The sequence below is a fragment of the Sebastes fasciatus genome, chromosome 9 (genome assembly GCF_043250625.1).
Source record: "Sebastes fasciatus isolate fSebFas1 chromosome 9, fSebFas1.pri, whole genome shotgun sequence".
Classification (NCBI taxonomy): Eukaryota; Metazoa; Chordata; class Actinopteri; order Perciformes; family Sebastidae; genus Sebastes; species Sebastes fasciatus.
The window spans coordinates 2,439,383-2,460,427 of record NC_133803.1 but is presented as its reverse complement, the minus strand read 5'-3'; the positions used below and the strand labels follow the sequence as shown (position 1 = coordinate 2,460,427).

General features: G+C 42.5%; 3 protein-coding genes and 1 long non-coding RNA gene across 4 annotated transcripts in view; 2 read left to right on the top strand and 2 right to left on the bottom strand.

Moving 5' to 3' along the window:
* LOC141773539 (ubiquitin carboxyl-terminal hydrolase 54-like) overlaps window positions 1-6,625 on the top strand; it is an 80,136-nt gene extending 73,511 nt beyond the window's left edge. The window contains exons 17-18 of the mRNA XM_074645384.1: window positions 1,950-2,211; window positions 4,023-6,625. Of these exons, the coding sequence (XP_074501485.1) occupies window positions 1,950-2,211; window positions 4,023-4,642 (882 nt within the window). The 3' untranslated portion in view covers window positions 4,643-6,625. The remainder of the gene's footprint in view (window positions 1-1,949; window positions 2,212-4,022) is intronic.
* Window positions 1-21,045, bottom strand: part of LOC141773450 (cytochrome P450 3A30-like) — a 302,943-nt gene that overhangs the window by 168,003 nt on the left and 113,895 nt on the right. The window lies entirely within an intron of this gene.
* LOC141773467 (uncharacterized) lies at window positions 9,200-10,026 on the top strand. The gene is made up of 2 exons (XR_012595117.1): window positions 9,200-9,557; window positions 9,638-10,026. It is a non-coding gene; the product is annotated as an uncharacterized LOC141773467 (long non-coding RNA).
* Window positions 9,735-21,045, bottom strand: part of mmrn2a (multimerin 2a) — a 59,276-nt gene continuing 47,965 nt past the window's right edge. The window contains exons 8-11 of the mRNA XM_074645260.1: window positions 19,782-20,246; window positions 15,979-16,342; window positions 14,155-14,664; window positions 9,735-11,568 (exon numbers count right to left, since the gene is read on the bottom strand). Coding sequence (XP_074501361.1) covers window positions 11,165-11,568; window positions 14,155-14,664; window positions 15,979-16,342; window positions 19,782-20,246 — 1,743 coding nt within the window. The 3' untranslated portion in view covers window positions 9,735-11,164. The remainder of the gene's footprint in view (window positions 11,569-14,154; window positions 14,665-15,978; window positions 16,343-19,781; window positions 20,247-21,045) is intronic.

Below are 21,045 nucleotides of genomic sequence, written 5' to 3'. Positions count from 1 at the left end.
CTGATTTTGACTGGTTCTTTACTGCAGCTTTGAACAGTTGAACAGGATTTAAGCTCTCACTTATCACCATTTACTGCTGATGCCACACAAATTGGTCTGTCAGTCTCACGTTCCGTCTTACCCTCATTAAGATACTTGAGCTCACAGGGACTCACTTTCAACCCAAAGGGTGCAATCTATTGTTTTCTGACAGGATGGCCTCAGAACTGGAGGTTCTGTTGACTTACCTTACAAGGCATTAAAAAGTCTTAAACCCTGTTTCTTGGCTTCTGCAGACAGTAATGTTGGTCATAAAATGTTTCTGTATGTGACTGAAGGCTGTCAGGAGACGTTCTACACATCTAAACTAACAGTAGATTGTGCAGTAGGAGGCTGAATTAACTTAAAGGGACTGTAAGAATCAGAAATGTCTTGTTAACAGCGACACCTGTGGCCGTTAAGTCAACGAAAGTCAGCGTCCTGTTGCTCGCGCTTGTGCTCGCTCTACATAGACATGAACGAGCATCGCTCAACACAGTGAGGAGACACACGTCAGCTAAAAGCACAATATCACTCTATATTTCAGCTGCTTGGCAGTAATGTTAGCTGACCAGACGAAGGTCTCTCCATGAATCAATGCTGATCCTAGTGTTGGCTTTTCCTGCCTCAGCCTCCCGACCGCGGCCGGAGGGAACAGGGGAGACACCGGAGTTTTGGTCGGAGACGATAACGTTTCTCTCTGCGGAGCCCCGTCACTTCACAAGACACGGGAAACCTCTGTTGGTCTGGAGGAGCTGCAGCAGTTATTTCTGCACAAACGTCCACTGTACATTCACTAGATATTCTCAGAGCTAAACTAACTCTTCTGCAGTGTGGAGTGTGCGCGCATGGACCTGAAGTGGAGCGAGCTAAGTGAAGGCAAGCAGGCAGAGGAGCAGAGGAGCAGATACTCCGGCCCTGGAGACCAAAGCTACGGTCTCCCCCGCGTCCTCCGACCGCGGCCAACACTGTTTAACAGACGGGCTTCACTAGATACAACCAAGAGGTTTTGGTGTTTCCGTGTAGTTTGTGTTGGAGTCTGAGTCTGAACAGCGTAGCCACACGCGAGCGCGCATGGGGCACCGACCCGCAATGATTTATACGTGTAAGAAGTTACAAACAGTCCCTTTAAATTCATGATTTTTTAATGGATTGATCCATCCGCCCATTTTCTGCCACTTCTTTAGGTCCAGGGAACGTTAATTGAACAGGAGCAGGAACCGGAACCTGAAGAACCAACTTGTACAATAGATGCATGTTGCTGTTGTACTGCACTCATTGGGCCTCATTCACAAACAGTGTGTATGCACAAATCTGTGCTCAAACCGTGCACACAAATGTTTTACGCACAAATCCAAGATTCATTAATATTTTCTGACCTGAATTTGATTTTTACTCTGCAAACAAATGTAGAACCGCCTCCGACCATGCATACGCACAAATTATGAAGGCATATACTCAGTTATTTTCTAGAAAAAGAAACTTGCATCTTAGAGATACAAGGTTATCACAGGATTTTATTTTGTAATTTTTCAGTTTTCCCTCCATCACGTTAACTTGTTTTGATTTTTGACCCCTTCCTCTCTATTTCCTGTTACACCTTGATTCCCCACCATCTTTTTTTTTAACTTCTCTCCAACCTTTTGATATCTGTTTCCTCTTCTCATTCTATGGATTTCTTTTTCTTTTCCTCTTTTATTTTCTGTTCTGTTTCTCTTTTTTTTACCACCCTCCTTTTCTTCTTTCTACTCTTATTTCATCTCTTACATCTATTGCATCATTTCCTTTTTCTTGTTTCCCTCTTTTTCCATCCTCTCTGTTTGTCATCCATCTTTCTCCATCAAATTTTTTGTTCTACCTCCATCCTCATTTTTTTGATCATCTCTTTTCTTTCTCTCCTCTTGTTTTTCCTCTTCATCCTCACCCTGAAGGACCCCTCTGCGTCCAGGCCCCCCCTCAGACACTCCTCCTCTTCCTCCTCCCTCCTCCATCGCCCCAGCACCTCCTCCCTGCACATCCCCTCCTCCACCACCTCCTTCACTACAGATCACTCCTATCACCACCACCACCACCTCCTCCAACACCACCAACCCAGACACCACGGCAACTCAGCTCCTGCACCTCCTCCACAGCACCCTCCCTTGCAGACATCACGGCCCCCAAGCTCAGGCCTCTCCTCCTGGGGACACTCAGGTAACATACTGGCCCTTCACTTCCACCTCCACCTCCACTCTCACCTTCAGTATGGAGGACGGAACCTGCCAAAATCAAAAACAGATGAATAAAAGACTCAATAAATAAATACATATGTCATTAAATGTAGCAAAAATAAAATTAAAATAAATGTAGCCATTAATTCATTGATAAAATGTGACATAAATTGATATTTCTGTTTTAATTTGCAACTCTATTTTATTTATCTTTGCATTAATTCCCTTATTTATTTACTCTTCTGTTTCATTTTCCCTTTTATTTAAAAAGAATAAAATAGAATATATAATTAATAAAGAATAAATACATTACAAAATTAATTAAAAAATAATATAATTAAATAGAACGGAATTTAAACAAAAGAGTAAATAAATTGAGGTTTTGGACCTAAAAGCAGACACAGAACAGCGGAGTGGAAGTTTAACAAGGCTTTATTGCCAAAAGCATGAGTTGTGAATGGATGGATGGAATGTCGAGGCTGGAGTTGAGCAAGGCAGGCAGGCAGGGGATGATCCTGGGAACAGGAGACAAACATTAGCAAACAAGAACAAGATCCAAACTACGAACAAGAATATCAGTATATTAAATAATGCTGAGCGACCGAGGCGCAGCTACCACTTGGGAGTGAACGATCTGGCGATGAGTGACTGGAGAACCGGGCTCTTCGTACTGGGGTTGATGATCTACAACTACCAAATAATAGTTGTACAAAAGTCTGAAATTCACAAGCATTGCAGGTCACTTATTTCTTTATTCTTTTTTTTCTATATTTCATGTGGTGATTTGTCCAGCAGCAAAAATTGAAGTTTCAAAATGACGTATCTGATGTACATTTGTTTATTTCAGTGACCGCTACACAAGTCATGACCTCTGCATTGTTTTCTGGGAATTTGGAGGTTTTAGCACCCAGAGGGTGCTATTCATCCAGCAGAGCTTCATTCCTGGCGGGGGGGAGAAGTCTTTATGTTGGGAAGATATTTTCTGAATAATTTCTCAAGATATTTTCCTGGAAATAACAAATGAATCTGCTGCTGTTCTAATCTGGTATGGCCATCTCGAACATCATGGATGTAAAAGTGTTCTATGGGTACCCACGAGTCTCCCCTTTACAGACATGCCCACTTTATGATAATCACATGCAGTTTGGGGCAAGTCATAGTCAAGTCAGCACACTGACACACTGACAGCTGTTGTTGCCTGTTGGGCTGCAGTTTGACATGTTATGATCTGAGCATATTGTTTTATACTATATGCAGTACCTGTGAGGGTTTCTGGACAATATCTGTCATTGTTTTGTGTTGGTAATTGATTTCCAATAATACATATATACATATATTTGCATGAAGCAAGTATATATGCCCACTCCCATGTTGATAAGAGGATTAAATACTGATAAACATCTCCCTTTAAGGTCCATTCTGAACGGATAAAAAATGGGCGATTAATTTGGGATTAATCGTGATTAACTATGGACAATCATCCAATTCAATATTTGAATCGATTGACAGCCCTAATAATTTCTAACTTAATACATTTCTTACATAAAAAACGTCTAAACTAGCTTCAGGACACGTGACTGTTGTTTCTGATCTGCTGAGGATGGACTGTGTCACTGTCAGTGTTTAGTTACAGATCTCTGTATTGCGTTCTAATTGTTTTTCCCATTTCCTCCTCTTCTTCCTCCTCATCTTCCTCCTCTTCCCCCCACTTTTCCTCCTCCTCCTCCTCCTCCTCCTCCTCCTCCTCCTCCTTCTTCTCCTCCTCCTCCTCCTCCTCCTCCTCCTTCTCCTCAGGAGGTGGACCGAGCCTCCAGCAGCAGTTTCTGGTTGTGTCTGACAGGCATCCGGCTCTCTCAGGTCAAAGCCTCCACAGCGTCGCGTTGAGTTACGGCACTCTACCTCGGGCTCCTCGCCGAGCGCATCCTCCCTCCTCCTCCTCCACCTCCTCCCTCCCCAGACCCAGAGCCTGCTCTGGTCCTACTCCCTCGCCGCCGGATCCACAGAGTCTCTACGCCACCATGTCCCATCCTCGGCGGCCTGCCAACACCACCGCTAATGGTCACTACCGGCAACCGTCGCTGCCCAGTAAAGTCAACGTGTCCACCCGCTACGCTACGCACCACCTCACGGTGCCGGGGGAGGCCCCCCCTGCACAGCCGCTCCGCCTGGACGTGCCCCCTGAGACCGACTGGCGCCATGACGCCGACTACAGGACCGTCAGCTCCTCCTGGGACCCCCGCACCGCCCGCCACCACCAGCCCCTCCACCGGACCGCCTCCCACCAACCTCCCCCGCCCCGGCCCCACAGGGACCCCCAGCTCTGCTCGCTCTGCCAGCAGCTTCCTGCTGAGCCGTCACGCCCCTACTGCCCGTCCTGTGGCGCTTACGTGGCTCGGTTCCGCACAGTCAGGTGATCCGGCCCGAGGCCTCGCGTCCAGGCTCGCCCCAGTAGAAGAGTCCAGATGTCCCATATCCATCATAATCAAGTTTCTTTTTTTAATTTAAAATGTGCCGATGTTTCTTTAATCCAATGCTTCCCATAATCCCGTCATCATGTTGGTGGATATCTCACTTTGGAATCAAACTCTCATGTCTGCAACATCATCTGGGGAAGCCAACCGTCTTCAGTATAGTTTCTTCTCTCCTGCATCGGTCTCCCCCTGAGAGGCAGCTGCTTCACACCAAACCTCAACCACTATCCTCCACGTTTCAATCCCGGCCCCTAGCCTGGTCCTCTCCAGTCTGGACGACCACCACAGAGCCACAAAATGAACAATGTCACACAGATGGATCTCCTACATAAAGTCTATGAATGTCCGCTGGGTTTAAGCACATATTAGATTTCTAATCAAGACAAAGCACCGTGATAGACACCAGGACCGAGAGGAGAAGGCCGGCAGATGATGATGAAAGACAGAACTGAAAGCGAAGCAGTTTGATCATGAAGACACTGCTGCTAACCTGCTGTCTGTTCAAACTGATACAGTTTGATCCAAATATGAGAAAAACAGACACATCAATAATCCAAACAGGTAGGAGTTATTAGTCTTCATCTGCTGGGTGTCAGATTTAGAATCAACATAAACTACGTGTTTAATAAAAAGTAAGAGCAGTCAAGTTTTATAGATGAAAAATGAAGATTTTAATTAATCTAAATCTAGTTCCATAATTAATGAACGGCTTCATGTTATTTTTCAAGCAAAAATACCAAAACATTTCATGGTTCCAGGTTCTTAAATGTGAGAGTTATAGCATGATAATAAACTGAATAATATTCATTCTTTGTTTTCTGACATTTTATAAACCAAAACGATTAATTGAGAGAATGGACAGATGAATTCATAATAATGATAATCTGTAGTTATGTGCTTTTTCAACGCCTTTTTAACTTTTTGAGAATTTTATTTGGTCCTGTTCTTGTTCTTTTCATTGCACTGTACAGTACACACCATTACAGAAAAATGCTATATACCCATTATCATTCATTTATTGTAATGCTTATTAGCTCATAACTTACGATCAAATTGTTGATCACATTTCAGTTTCTATTTCAAATGTACCATAAACATTTATTTTAAAAGGTTATGAACATGTTGTAGACGTGGCAACATTTTTTAAAATAATTAAATTACTTTGCTTTCATCATAATTTCTATAAAGCAGAAAATCATGATCAATGCATCAGAAATAATTCCCAACATTCACTTTGACGAAGCAAAGTGTTGAATGTTTGTTGATTCCAGTTTGTACAGAGCTGCAAATAACCAACACTTTCATTATAGATTTCATTATTTTCCCAAATAATCAGTTCATTGTCTATAAAATGTCAGAAATGCTGCTAAAATGTCCGTCATTTAAATCACTAAAGATATTCATTTCACCATCACAGATGATGGCCCAAACTAACAAATATTCACACAAGTGAAGTTGGAACGAGATCTTTTTTTTTTTTGTTATAAAAATGACGAGGAAATGATCAAAATTGCTGCAGATTAATTTTGCTGATTGATGTCGATGTGAATCCGTAGATAATGGACTAATCATTTCCTGTTTAGTGACTCTGACACCAGGTGGGAAGAGGACAATAACCGTCTGAGATACTTCAGGTGACGATGAATGTGTCTGTTTTTGTGATATTGTGATCTTGAACGCAGCTGAACGGACGTCAGGTTCCAAATGACGGACACTGAGACACGACAGGAAGTAGCTCAATCCTGCTTCTTTTCTGCCATTTGTGTCTCCGAATATAAATCTACTCTACTTATTACTCTATTTATTTTTGTAGGCTTGTCAGACTGAGTTGTGCATAGATGAAACTATTCTACCTGAATATACTCTACTACTATAGTCTAATTTTCTAAAGGTAGTTAGTCGCCTTGTTTGGGATGTGGAGCCTTCTTATACTGTACACTAGGCTGTTAGATAAGAACTAAAGCTTTTATTTTGACAGCTAATATTTAGCATGATGTTTTATTATAGCCTTGAGAGAATTTGGTGTACATTTATTGTAACAACGATATATGCAGATCTTTTTTAGCGCAGCCACTCGACTGCATTTAACTCTAATTTAGTGCACTTCAGAAGTGTTGACGATAGATTTCTTTAATGTGCTTGTTGCTGGTTTCTGTTGACACTCCTGTTGTTCAGGGAGACGCTCCTCGTTACGTTCATGGGCTTGTTTTTGTACTCAGATGACTTTAGATCGGTTTAATAGATTAATGAAGGAGCACCTTTAAAACTTTAAAGAATGCTGTTTAAATAACTTCTACAAAGCTGATCTGACCCCGCCCGTCTGCTGCTCCATGTGAGCTAAAACAAACAAACCTGGTCTGAAGTCAAACATTCATTCTAAATCCTTTCACCTGCAATTGTTCAGCAGATTACTGAAGACATTGATGATTATAATAATTCATATTATATATATATAAGTATTTATATATTCACTCCAAACTCTCATATGCTGTTTGACTGACAGGATGTCTTCTTTTCAGAATAAAATCTGAATTTAATTTGAATTGGAGTTCACACCAGTCCTGAGTTCATAATAATAGTAATGAAGTTATTTTTTCACCATGTCAAATTTGATGTTTCTTCTTTTTTTTTTTTTTTTATCTTTTTGCTTCGCCAGATTGTATTTTGTTGATTTTGGTATATTTTTTATGCTTATTTTTCTACACTGTAGACTTAACAGAGATGATACTATGATTAAAATGTTTAAAGGAAAAGTTCAGTGTCTTTTATATTTTTTATATTTTAGTAGGAAGTCATCAGCAGTTTAAGCTGCTTGCCTACCGAGTCACAACTCACACATCAAATCATTAATAATTATTATTACTACTGTTATTTCTGTCATCATTCATTTACTCTTCACTAAACCCCTCCCCTGGCAAGCAATTGTCCAATCACAGCTTAGCAACAGGTGCATCAATGTTTACATTTCTCCACATGTTGAATCAGGCTTCTGCTCTGTAAAAGTCCTGCAATCAAAATCTTACTAAGTAAAAGTACAGAAGTATTAGCATCAAATATACTTTATGTACCAAAAGTAAAAGTACTCATTATGCAGAATGGCACATTTCAGATTAATATAAATTATATTATTGTATTCTAATTATTGATGCATTAATGTTTTCATCACCTTAATGTTGCAACTGGTAAAGATGGAGATTTTAATGATTTTATATTTATATTTGCCTCCAAAATGTAGTTGAATATTTCCATTTTATGCTACTTTATACTGCTTATTCTCAAGTACAATATTGATCATTTTTTGTGTTTAACTGTGAGTTTGAGTTTCCTCATAATTAGAGAATGTTATTTTGAGATTTAATTATAAATTTGTTTCATCAGGTTTTGATATTGATTTGAATCAGATTTATAATGGGACTGATAATCTGATATGTGGTAGAGGGTGTTAGGAGCAGTTAACATGACGTTTGTCATATCGATCAAAGAAATGTTTTCATTCAAGAGTTGTTATTTCTGTTAAGTCGACAAATCAATCAACAGAAACATTATTGGCCGCTATTTTGACAAGAAATGAATTGTTTAAGTCATTTTTCAAGCATACATACCAACCAATCTCACACACTTCAGGAATACCTGTCAAAATGTTCCACCAATATCAGCCAATATATGAAGGGTCCATTACAAAAACATATTTGTTTCATAAATCACGTTTTTTTTATTGTGCTCACCCAAAAATATAAATTTCTGATGTTAATCTGTTTTAGTATTAGTAGTGGAGGAAATATTCAGATCCTTTACTTCAGTCAAAGTACTGACACAGACTGACAGTTTAGATGAGAATGTTTTATCATCTGACTTTTCTATAAACACATTCATCACTTTGTTTACACCAACAAACGGCTCAGCTGTTCCTTTATACCATAAATATATCTATATATATCTATATCTATATACTGCTCTGTGTGTTTTTACCTCACTATATTGGTACTTTACAAACATTACACATACAGGTGAGTTTAATTACAAATATTTTCTTTATGTAAAGTAAAAAATTCCCTTAACAGACACAGATGATATGATGATGACTTTTACAGACATGTTTGACTTCTCTTCTCGGCCTCAGAGAGAAACTGTTGGCAACAGCTGATCTTTGGTCAGATATGTTTTTGAAAATGAAGATGAGGAGAAGAAGCTGAAGATGAATCAGGACTTCAGGTTAAAGTGACACTGCAGGGCCAACAGCACATCAGAGTTGAGCGTAACAGTAAGCAGACACCAACCAGATTCATCAAATCCTTCTGATTTACAATAACGCCATGGTAACCGTAGGAGTCAGGACGTGGTTAGCCTAGCTTAGCATAAAGCCTGGAAGGGAGGGGGGTGAAACAGCTAGTCTCTGTCCAAAGTTCAAAAATACAACTGAGAGCACCTATATAGATCACTGACGAATAGGATTTATCTCTTGTTTAATGCACAAGAGACAGTTTGTTGGCTTAGGGCGAGTTAAATGTTGGAACTACTTTTTGTCTCATTTTGCGTCTGTTTGTGTCGTTTTGCATCTCTTTGTAGGCGTTTTGAGTTTCTTTATAGCCGTCTGTGGTTGTTTTGCATCTCTTTGTAGGTGTTTACCATCTCTTTGTAGGCATTTTGAGTCTTGTTGTAGCCGTCTGTGGTCGTTTTGCATCTCTTTGTAGTTGTTTTGAGTCACTTTGTGGTTGTTTTGAGTCTCTATGTGGTTGTTTTGAGTGACTTTGTAGTCGTTTTGAGTCTCTTTGTGGTCGTTTTGAGTCTCTTTGTGGTCATTTGGAGTTATTTGTGGTCAATTTCCATCTCTTTGTAGTTGTTTTGAGTCTCTGTAGTTGTTTTGAGTGTCTTTGTAGTTGTTTTGAGTCTCTTTGTAGTTGTTTTGAGTGTCTGTAGTTGTTTTGAGTCTCTTTGTAGTTGTTTTGAGTGTCTTTGTAGTCGTTTTGAGTCTCTTTGTGGTCATTTGGAGTCATTTGTGGTCAATTTCCATCTCTTTGTGGTTGTTTTCTATCTCTTTGTAGTTGTTTTGAGTCTTTTTGTAGTTGTTTGTAGTCATTTTGCATCTCTGGATACGTTTGTTGTCTTTATGAATTGTTTGTGATCAGTATAAGTCATTTGTGGTTGTTTTGCATCTCTTTTTAGTCATTTTCAGAGGTTTGTGGTCGCTCTGTGTCTCTTTAAGGTTGTTTTGCATCGTTTGTGGTTGTTTTGAGACTCTTTTTAGTAGTTTTGTGTTGCTTTGTGGTCAAATAATTACATGTACAAAAACGGGAATGTAAAAAATTCAGTTTGTGGTTTTATGCTGACACTATTTTTTGTACAATAACATCCACTAAAGCCACAAACTGTTTTTTACATTTCTGTTTGTGTCCACATTAAACAAAGAAAAAATCACATTGAATCAGTGAGCTTTAGAGGTGCTGGTTGGTATGTTTAAACTGTCTTCCCCCTGCTTCAAGTCTTTATTCTAAGTTAGGCTAAAAGCGGCCAGACTCCAGCTCTGTGTGGAATACAAAGACACTGAAACAACTAACAACCTGTACTTCAGTTTGAGGCTTCACCTGAAGTTAGTGGCAGTTGGAGCAAGTTGGAAGAGATTTATCAGAACTGACTGGGGGTTTAAAGGGACTATTTGTAACTTTCAGAAATGCTTGTTAACAGCGACACCTGTGGCCGTGAAATCAACGAAAGTCAGCGTCGGGCTCGCGCTTGCTCGCTCTAAATATACCTGAACGAGCATCACTCAAAACAGTGAGGCGACACACGTCAGCTAAAACCACAATATCACTCTATATTTCACCTGCTTGGCAGTAATGTTAGCTGACCAGACCAAGGTCTCTCCATGAACATGATTTAGATCTGATTCTAGTGTTGGCTTTTCTGCCTCAGCGCAGGCTTCAGCAGCGGGGCTCTGCAGCGTGTCTCCCTACTCTCTCCGCCCGCAGCCGGAGAGAGCAGGGCAGAGACACCGGCACCCGGTCGGTAACGAGATGACAACGTATAACTCTGCAGAGTTCCGTCACTTCACAAGACACGGGAAACCTCTGTTGGTCTGGAGGAGCTGCAGCAGTTATTTCTGCACAAACGTCCACTCCCTCAACGTTCACTAGATATTCTCAGAGCTAAACTAACTCTCCTGCAGTGTGGAGTGAGCGCGCGTTCACGTCTAGAGGTGGAGCGGGCTGAGCGAGAACGCGCGCTCTGTCTGAGTGAAGGCGAGCAGGCAGAGGAGGAGAGGCAGCGGCTACACGCAAACGCGCATATGCGAGCGCGCATGTGTCCCGACCCGGTACATTTATACGCTTAAAAAGTTACAAACAGTCCCTTTAAGGGTTGAGGGTACTTTGGAACAAGCTTCCACCAACTGGAATATTTTCAAATATGTTTTAACTCCCAGAGGCTCTGATCGGTTTCTTTCCTTCAGCTGATTTGTCCACAGCGCCCTCAGATGGTCCGGTGGAGCAGCAGTACAGTGAGCACATTGTCCTCTGACTCCGTCCATGCTCCTCCCTTCAGTTCCAGGCTTACCTCCTCCCCCTCCCTCAGCGGGAGGAGGCCCACGCCCGTGACCGGCCCCGCCTCTGTCACCTCCCGTCGGTGTAGAGACACCGAAGTTCCCCCCGACCCTCTCCTCAGGACCACGTGGGTGGAGCCCGGCCTCAGGTCCAAGGTGAGGACGAACAGATAGATCCCGTTCAGCGGAGCTGTGAAGATGCCGTTGTCGGAGTAAAACTGACCCCGGTTCAGTGATGCTGAAAACACGATGACGCTGTTCGAGACGCTAAGAGGAGATCCAGCCACCAGCAGCGGGGAGTCTCCTGATAGGCTGGATGGGACAGGAGCAACACCTGGAGAGGAAAGGGGGGATCTGGTTGATGAACCACAAACAAAAAACACACGGATCTAATGCAAGAACTAGCCAGATAGTCTACTATTGAAAATTTGATCCTAATGGAAAGTTTAACTTTGCGGTTGTTTTGAGTCTCTTTTTAGTTTTATATGATTGTTTGTATCACACTTTTTTAATGGCATGTTTATGACATAGCCTACTATACTAAGACTTTTTTAATGACTTTTTTGATATATTATACGATGACTTTTTAGACATATTTATGGCATACTATACTATTTTTTTTCTTTGACATTTTTATGACATAATATATTATGACTTTTTTATGGAATACTATACCATGACGTTTATGACTTTTTTATGACAAACTATACTAGGACTTTTTTATTACATACTATACTACGACTTCTGATGGTATACGATAATACGACTTTTTGTGACTATTTATGACATATTATACAGGGACTTTTATGTTTTTTTTAATTTATTTACTTTTTACTTATTCATGCTTATTTGATAGGGACAGACACAGTGTACATAGACAACTTAAAAACAGCTATCTGATGCAAGTATCATAGTGCTTATAGCGGATGCTAATTTGCAACACTTATTAGTAATATACGATACTGTGACTTTTTTATGACTATTTATGACATACTATACTATGACTTTTTTATTTTTTTTAAATACTATACTATGACGTTTTTACAGCATACTATACTAGGACTTTTTAAAAAGAATATCGAAATACTATACTATGACGTTTTTTCAACATACTACACTGACTTTTTTATTCTTTTCGACAGTATTCTATGACTTTTTTTTCTTTTTTTCGTCATACTTTACTATGACTATTTTATTTTTTACTTTTTATAACTTATTTTCAACGTATTATACTTGACTTTTTTTCGAAATACTGTACAATGACTTTTTTTATTCTTTTCGACATACTATTCTATGATTTTTTAATTTTTCCGACATACTATACAATGACTTTTTTTTTACATACTATACTATGTTTTTTTTTAATTCTTTTGACATATTTCACTATACCATGACTGTTTTGATATACTATACTATGACTTTTTTTTTAAAATTTTGACATACTATACTATGACTTTTTTTATTTTTGCAACGTACTATACCATGACATACTATACTATGTTCGACATACTGTACTTTGACTTTTTAATTTGTTCGACTTATTATACTATGACTTTTTTATTTTTTCAAAATACTATGACTTTTTTCGACATACTATAATTTGACTTTTTTAATTTTTTCGACTTATTATACTACGACTTTTTATTATTTCGAAATACTATACTATGACTTTTTTAGTTTTTTCGAAACAATATACTTTGACTTTTAGTCGACATACTATACTATGACCTTTTTTAATTTTTTGACATCACATACTATGACTTTTTTTTAGACACACTACTATGCTTTTTTCATTTTTTCGACATATTGTACTATACGATGAGTTTTTTTCAACATACTATACTATGACTTTTATTTTTGCAACATACTATACTATCATTTTTTAAATTTTTTAGACATACTTTACTACCACTTTTTTCTCGACATACTACACTATGACTTTTTTTCGACATACTATCATGGATGTATAAAGGGAACAGGATACAGCGTCGGAGGCGGGTCTTATTAAAGTTGCTCATTGGCGCATGATGCCAAGATGGCTCGACTTCCATCTGGAAAAGTACCCAGATCTTCCGACGATCTTCCCATTTGGCCATCGGACATGCACAGTAGCGTCACATGACTCGGTCACGGGGTCCCAACGTCATGCCGTCATCACGGCTTGGGCAGTCGTCACGGTCTGGGTCTCATTCACATGAACGGAAGAAGGGAAATAACTCTGGATTGAGCTATTAGTGCGTTTTACAACTTTTAGGACCTCATGGTTTAAATAAGGACTATTAGAGTGTTCATACTGGGGAGTTGGTTCACCTTAAAAAATATCCTCTGAGTTACAGACATCTCTTTCCATACACAATTGTAGTACCGCCGTTTGGCCACTACGGAAGCTGGGATCAACGACCGGTGCTCTTTCTGGGAGCTTGCATACTATGGATTTTTTTTACATACTATACAATGACTTTTTAAAAACAAATTTGACATACTATACGATGACTTTCTATGACTTTTTTATTGTACAATATACTATGACTTTTTTATGGCATACTACACATTAAATGGATAGTAAATGTAGGTTATAGTGTGTTGCTAGTAACCAGTTAGAACTCAAAGTGGCGGTGAGGTCCTAAAATGTATGGAAAGGGTCTTAGAGAAGGTCTTAAAAGGTATTGAATTTATCTTCAGGATTCCTGCAGATATCCTGCTTTGTGATTGCTGTAAGTATTTTTGGGTCGTTTTGCGTCCCTTTGTGGTCTCTTTATTAGATGATGGAAGATGAAACTAATGATTCATGAAAAGTTTGCGCAGTTAAGAGAGTTTGGTAAATTCAACTTGAAGCACTCGTGTAGTCAAACCTCACAGAAAAGTAGGAGCGGTTTAGGAGAAGAACATGAAAAGGTTCTTGTATCAGGTGTCCACTCACCTGATGACTCCCTCCTGCTCCGATGGTTTCCTCCCCTTCCTGATCCCCCTCCTCTCTTCTTCTCTTTCTTCCCATCATTGTTCTTCATCAGCTGCCATAGTTTATCGAGCTCCAGTGTCGCGTCAGTTCCCACCAGCACGTCGGCGTTACTGAAGACGTTCTTGAACACCCTCAGATGTTCTTCCAGCCCTCTCTTCAGCCACGTCACCTCCGCCTGCAGTTTGGCATCCACACCACCGGGCTGCGACTCCCTTTCAGTGGAAGTGTTACAGGGTTTCTCCTCCAGCCGGAGCACCTTCAGCCCCAGCTCCTCCACTGTTTTCTCCAGGTTCCATAGATCACTGCCGTCTCCTCCGTGCTCCGGACGCCTCTGCTCCGGGTGGAGGAGGAGCTGGCGCTCCCGGGCTGGAACTCCACCGCTGCTCTTCCTCATGCTGCCAGGGTGCCAGTCATCAGGGGGGAGGTGGGAGGAGGAGGGCTGGTCAGCAGACGGTAGCTCCTCTCGGCCACCTGGGAGTAGAAAGAGAGTGAGAAATGAGTCCTTACACTACAGGAAAAAACTGGAGCTGGTGATCGCAAGGTTTAAGATGCTGACAGTGTATTCACAACATCCCTCGTTGACTGTCTCTTCTCTGCTGTTTCATATCTAGTAAAGGAAACACATTCCCTAAATACTGTCAGGTTGCAGTACAAATTTGAGGTATTTGTACTTTATAGTACATCAGTATTTCCATTTTATGTAACTTTATATTCCCGGTCTCCTATATTCCCACGGTCCTATATCCTGGCTTGTTGCCCAGGCTTGTTACCTGGCTTGTTACCCAGGCGTGTTACCTGGCTTGTTACCTGGCTTGTAGCCCTGGCTTGCAGCCCTGGCTTGTTACCTGGCTTGTTACCTGACTTGTTACCCAGGCTTGTTACCTGGCTTGTAGCCCTGGCTTGCAGCCCTGGCTTGTTACCTGGCTTGTTACCTGGCTTGCTACCCAGGCTTGTTACCTGGCTTGTTACCTGGCTTGTTACCTGGCTTGTTGCCCAGGATTGTTACCTGGTTTGTTACCTGGCTTGTTACCTGGCTTGTTGCCCAGGCTTGTTACCTGGCTTGTTACCTGGCTTGTTACCCGGCTTGTAGCCCTGGCTTGTTGCCCTGGCTTGTTACCTGGCTTGTTACCTGGCTTGTTGCCCAGGCTTGTTACCTGGCTTGTAGCCCTGGCTTGTTGCCCTGGCTTGTTACCTGGCTTGTTACCTGGCTTGTTGCCCAGGTTTGTTACCTGGCTTGTTACCTGGCTTGTTGCCCGGCTCGTTGCCCTGGCTCGTTACCTGGCTCGTTGCCTGGCTCGTTGCCTGACTTGTTGCCCTGGCTTGTTACCTGGCTCGTTACCTGGCTTGTTGCCCTGGCTTGTTGCCTGGCTCGTTGCCCTGGCTTGTTACCTGGCTTGTTACCTGTCTTCTTGCCTGGCTCGTTGCCCTGGCTTGTTACCTGGCTCGTTACCTGGCTTGTTGCTGGCTTGTTGCCAAGGCTTGTTACCTGGCCCGGTGCCGTGGCTTGTTACCTGGCTTGTTACCTGGCTTGTTGCCCAGGCTTGTTACCTGGCTTGTAGCCCTGGCTTGTTGCCCTGGCTTGTTGCCCAGGCTTGTTACCTGGCTTGTTGCCCAGGTTTGTTACCTGGCTTGTAGCCCTGGCTTGTTGCCCTGGCTTATTGCCTGGCTTGTTACCTGGCTCGTTACCTGGCTTGTTGCTGGCTTGTTGCCCTGGCTTGTTGCCCTGGCTTGTTGCCTGGCTTGCTGCCCTGGCTTGTTACCTGGCTTGTTGCCCTGGCTTGTTACCTGGCTTGTTGCCCAGCAGGGACGTGATGCTCAGGTCGTGTCCTCTCAGTTGCTCCTGCAGGAGCCTCAGCTGTTCTTTCAGGGTCGGGATGGAGTGGGCCTCCTGGTCCTGGACGGGCCACTCCAGGAACTCCAGCACCTCCTCCCCAAGGAGCATCTCCAGCACGTCGCTGTGTCGGATGGCGTCTGTCAGCAGAGACTTGAAAGAGCCAGACAGGCGTTGCATGTCCTCCACCAGCTTCCTGTCCGCCTCCTTCAGGCCGGAGACCTCGGCCAGAGCGACCCTCACTGAGCTGCTCAGCTGGGTCAGGCTGTGCTCCAGAGTATTGGTCCTGCTCTGTTCTAAGGCCAGAGACTCCTTCACCTGCAGGACGAGGGAGGGAAAAGAAGGCATAATGTTTCATTTCAAAATAAAATAAGTATTATTCTATACTTTTTCTATGCAAAGTGCAAACCTAAACCAACAATGTGCATCTCTAAATGCTGTCTGACTTCCTGTCTGTGGCTTTCAGCTCCAAGCCAAGAGTGTGGATACCTGATCCAAGCCCAGGTTCCGACAAATACTTACAAATGATGTTCGGGTTTGGCCTAAATGACATGGTGCGCCAATTCTTTTTAGTAACTCAGCCTATATTAAAGGGACTGTTTGTAACTTCTTCCACGTATAAATCAATCCTGGTCGGTGTCCCATGCGCGCTCGCGTGTGGCTACACTGTTCAGACTCAGACTCCAACACAAACTACAGTGAAGCACCAAAACCTCTTGGTTGTATCTAGTGAAGCCCGTCTGTTAAACAGTGTTGGCCGCGGTCGGAGGACGCGGGGGAGACCGTAGCTTTGGTCTCCAGGACCGGAGTCTCTGCTGTACTGTCAGTCTGCCTGCCTTCACTCACACACCGCGCTCGTTCTCGCTCTTTCGCTCCACCTCTCACGTGCATGCTGCTCACTCCACACTGCAGAAGAGTTAGTTTAGCTCTGAGAATATCTAGTGAATGTACAGTGGACGTTTGTGCAGAAATAACTGCTGCAGCTCCTCCAGACCAACAGAGGTTTCCCGTGTCTTGTGAAGTGACGGGGCTCCGCAGAGAGAAACGTTATCGTCTCCGACCAAAACTCCGGTGTCTCCCCTGTTCCCTCCGGCCGCGGTCGGGAAGCTGAGGCAGGAAAAGCCAACACTAGGATCAGCATTGAGTCATGGAGAGACCTTGGTCTGGTCAGCTAACATTACTGCCAAGCAGCTGAAATATAGAGTGATATTGTGGTTTTAGCTGACGTGTGTCTCCTCACTGTTTTGAGCGATGCTCGCTCACATTCAGGTAGCGCGTGCACACGGGCGAGGGCAAGCAACAGGATGCTGACTTTCGTTGACTTAACAGCCACGGGTGTCGCTGTTACAAGACATTTCTGATTCTTACAAACAGTCCCTTTAACTGCTTTGGGCTTGGGTCAGTTCGGATATAAAAAACAGAATACCTTTTGGGTCGGGCTCAGTTACTACTCTCTCGGACTTAGGTCAGGTTTCGGACAGAAACTCTGGTTCCTACTGAAGATGTAAATCTTTAAAAACACAAATATATAGTTTCATTTTTATAAAAGGTTACAAGCAATAATTTCCTAAAACAGCAAAAGGAGGAAATAGTGCATTTGCCGAGGACTACTTTCACCAGCCACGTTTGGTGCTGCAGGAAGGTGTATGTGGGATTGTGTATTAAATATCTAAAATATAATTTGACTTTTTTGTTTTTTCTCTGAACTTTCAGCCCTTAGTGAGTGCAGTTTGCTCAGTTTGGGCATTTCTTTTGTCAAACTACTGTTTTAAAGAGCAGCTAAAGAGCAGATGTAGCTGAGTGATTCCAGCACATGTCCTGGGTTCGTTTCTAGCCTTGGTAAATGGACTTGCATTTATATAGAGCCTTTCTAGTCTTTGACAATTCAAAGCACTTTACACTAAATGGTAAATGGTAAATAGACTTGCATTTATATAGTGCTTTTCTAGTCTTCCGACCACTCAAAGCACTCTACACTACATGTCTGTATTCAACCATTCACACACACATTCATACACTGATGGCAGAGGCTGCTAAGGTGCCAACCTGCCCATCAGGATCTAATCTAAATACTCATTCACACACCGATGGCTATGCCTTTGGGAGTAAATTGGGTTTCAGTATCTTACTCAAGGACACTTCAACATGTGACCGAAGGAGCCGGGGATCAAACAGTAAGCCTTCTGATTGGTGGACGACCTGCTCTACCCTCTGAGCCACAGCCTCCCCCAGGCCCAGGCCTTGGGACCTTTGTTGAACTCTGATCAAACGGTTAAACTACGCAGCGCAGATCAAATAGGAATCAATATACTGTTGCTGTAATGCGTATTTCTCGCATGAAAAGTTTTCAGAAACATCTTGTAGTGTACTGTTTAGCTGTAAAATGAGAAAGTTTGTGACCCAGTAGCCATGTTGAGATCAGATGTTCTAAAGCCTAAAAACAGAGCCATGAGGAGGAGCAGAAGTCTAGTTTTCTCTCAGAACACTTGAATTACAATATGCTGAAAGGTTATTATGGAATTTTTGCCCAATGATGCCAAAAACATTCTGCCCACCCTGCTTTAATGCACTGGAATCAGGTCTTTGAAGGCCATTTAAATGGGTAATTGTAACTTTTCGTTAACTTTAATTTAATGAAAGATCTTCAGGGTGAAGCTTCTCTGCTTCACATATTTCTTATTTGGTCACAAATAATGTGGTGTCTCTTAAACCTCAGTTGTCAAATTCAACAATACTGACATATCATCACCTTTTGACTTGATATGATGAACTGAAACAGGTGTTTATTTCAATCTCCAGCAGTTGCTTTGCTGGAGGTTCGCAGGTGGACACAAAGTCCAAAGTTGTGTCTGTGTCTGTGTAGTTGAGATCAAAATGAAGGTTGTGTTTGAAGATGGGCGTGGTCTGATCAAGTGAAGGCCATACTGCACTATAGTGATCAAACAGCGGATAGTGATCAAACAGCTGATAGTGATCAAACAGCTGATAGCAATCAAACAGCTTGGGACAGAATCATTCCTACAAACGCTGTTTAAATAACCTGCTGATAGTAATCCAGTAGTCCACCTACAGGGTTCATTTGGGCTCTTTTCCTACATGAAAACATACGGAAAAACATCTTAAAACTACGTTAGACTAACGTTTTTCTTCTTTACTCTCGTGATAATTTGCCTCGCGGACCGTCTGCTCTCCAGCAGGATACGTGAGACTAATGCTGCGTTCACGTAGATATGACGGGGAAAGGAAAGTCATTTTCTCTGAATGAAAAAACGACAGTGCACGGGGAAAGCTCCTGTGGGGAAACTCTCCTCTACACCGCCGCGCCGGCAGCTCATGCAGCTCATGCAGACCGGTGTCCGTCTCCCTCCACGCCGTTACCGGGTGAGAGAGCGAGGAGTCCTCCGTTCGTCTGCATGCACGCCATGGATGAGTGCTCGCGCTGTAGAGGGCAGAGCTGGCAAGCTGGCGCATGTCTGGAGAGTGAACCGGAGTAACGTTTAACATTTCTTTACAAATAAAAGTGCTAAAAAACACTTTCATATAACGTTTGTCGTCCTTAAATACAAGGTGCAAATCCTTAGTTTCCATACAATTGATATTTGCGTTTCAAATCGATTTTATATCGATATACGTCTCCCGTGAAGGAAAAACTTGCCGACCACCTATCGATGTAGTTGGATCATAAGAATATGAATTGATACATCGATGTAGTAGATGACTCGTTACACCCCTAATAGAAGGATTTTATTTTTCATACCTGCTGGAGGCCATGTTGGAGCGCCTCCACCGCCGGCTCCCAGTCGCCGGCCCCGCCCCACTGCCCAGCTCCACCCTCGCTGTCCTCGTCCAGGGCTAATCTGTTCTCATTGGCCAGCTCCGTCACATTGGCCACTCCCCTCTCCAGTCGAGCCAGGGCAGCCCTCAGCCCCTTGCAGTCGCAGTCTCCGGACGAGTTGTGCTTGTAGAAGACTTCGTACAAATAGTCCACGTCCACGTCCATCTCATGCAGCCGCTCGCCCTGCTGACTGAGGTTCCCCGCCAGCTCGCCCACCCGCCTCAACACCACCTCCCTCGCCGCCTCCACCTCCAGCCCCGTCTCCATGAACTGGATCTGACTGGTCCGGGCTGTCTGGTTGATGTGCTTCTCCAGCTTCTTAAAGTCCCGCCTCAGCTGCTGGACATCCCCTGAAGTCACCTCCACGTCCTCCATCAGGCCTTCCACCTGTGATGAAGCATTTATTTAACTCAGCTTTTAAACCCTTCTTCTCATTTCTTTAGTAGCTTTTTATCTGTCTCGCTGATATTTACTGTTATTTAAGTATATATAACCGTTTGTATTATGAGTTCAGCTTGGGTCGGTAACATTGGAGAAACCAGCAAGATAGATAGACAGAGTAAGCAAGATTTGAAAAATGATCCAACGAAAAAAAAAAAAACGAGCCCAACTTTTTTCCAATTAAAGTAGCTAACAGCACTAGCTCCAATAGTCCCTAAATTTAGAGAGAGTGTTGCCAAGTCGGCAACACTAACAGCCCGTCCCTTCAGGCCTCCAAAGCCAATAACTCAGCCTCCAGTATGCCCTCACCTCTGATGAAGGATTGTGAAAAATTATCATCTTTTTGTTGACAAAAACAGAATAAAAGCATCTATATCTACACAAATCAGGGGAAATACCGGAAGTAAACAAGTTGCCCTTACTGCGGTGGCATTCCCCTACAATATGCACACGTTTGAATGCAAGCTGTCCTAAGAAGAGTACCATTTTTTACTTTCTCTACCTTTACCTTCTATGTAACGATAATTTTGACAATGATACCTAGGAGTTTGGGGAGAACCTGGGTACTTCTCAGCAGCCTAACTTTAACCTGAAACAAGTAACGTCAGCTAAGTTAACACTGCTTAACTAACAACGTTAGTGGGCTGAGGCACTGTGGTGGTCCCCCAGAATAAATGAACTCAACTAACTGTGGCGTTATTGTGTAATCTAACTTTAGTTGCTTATATAAGTGACATTTAACATT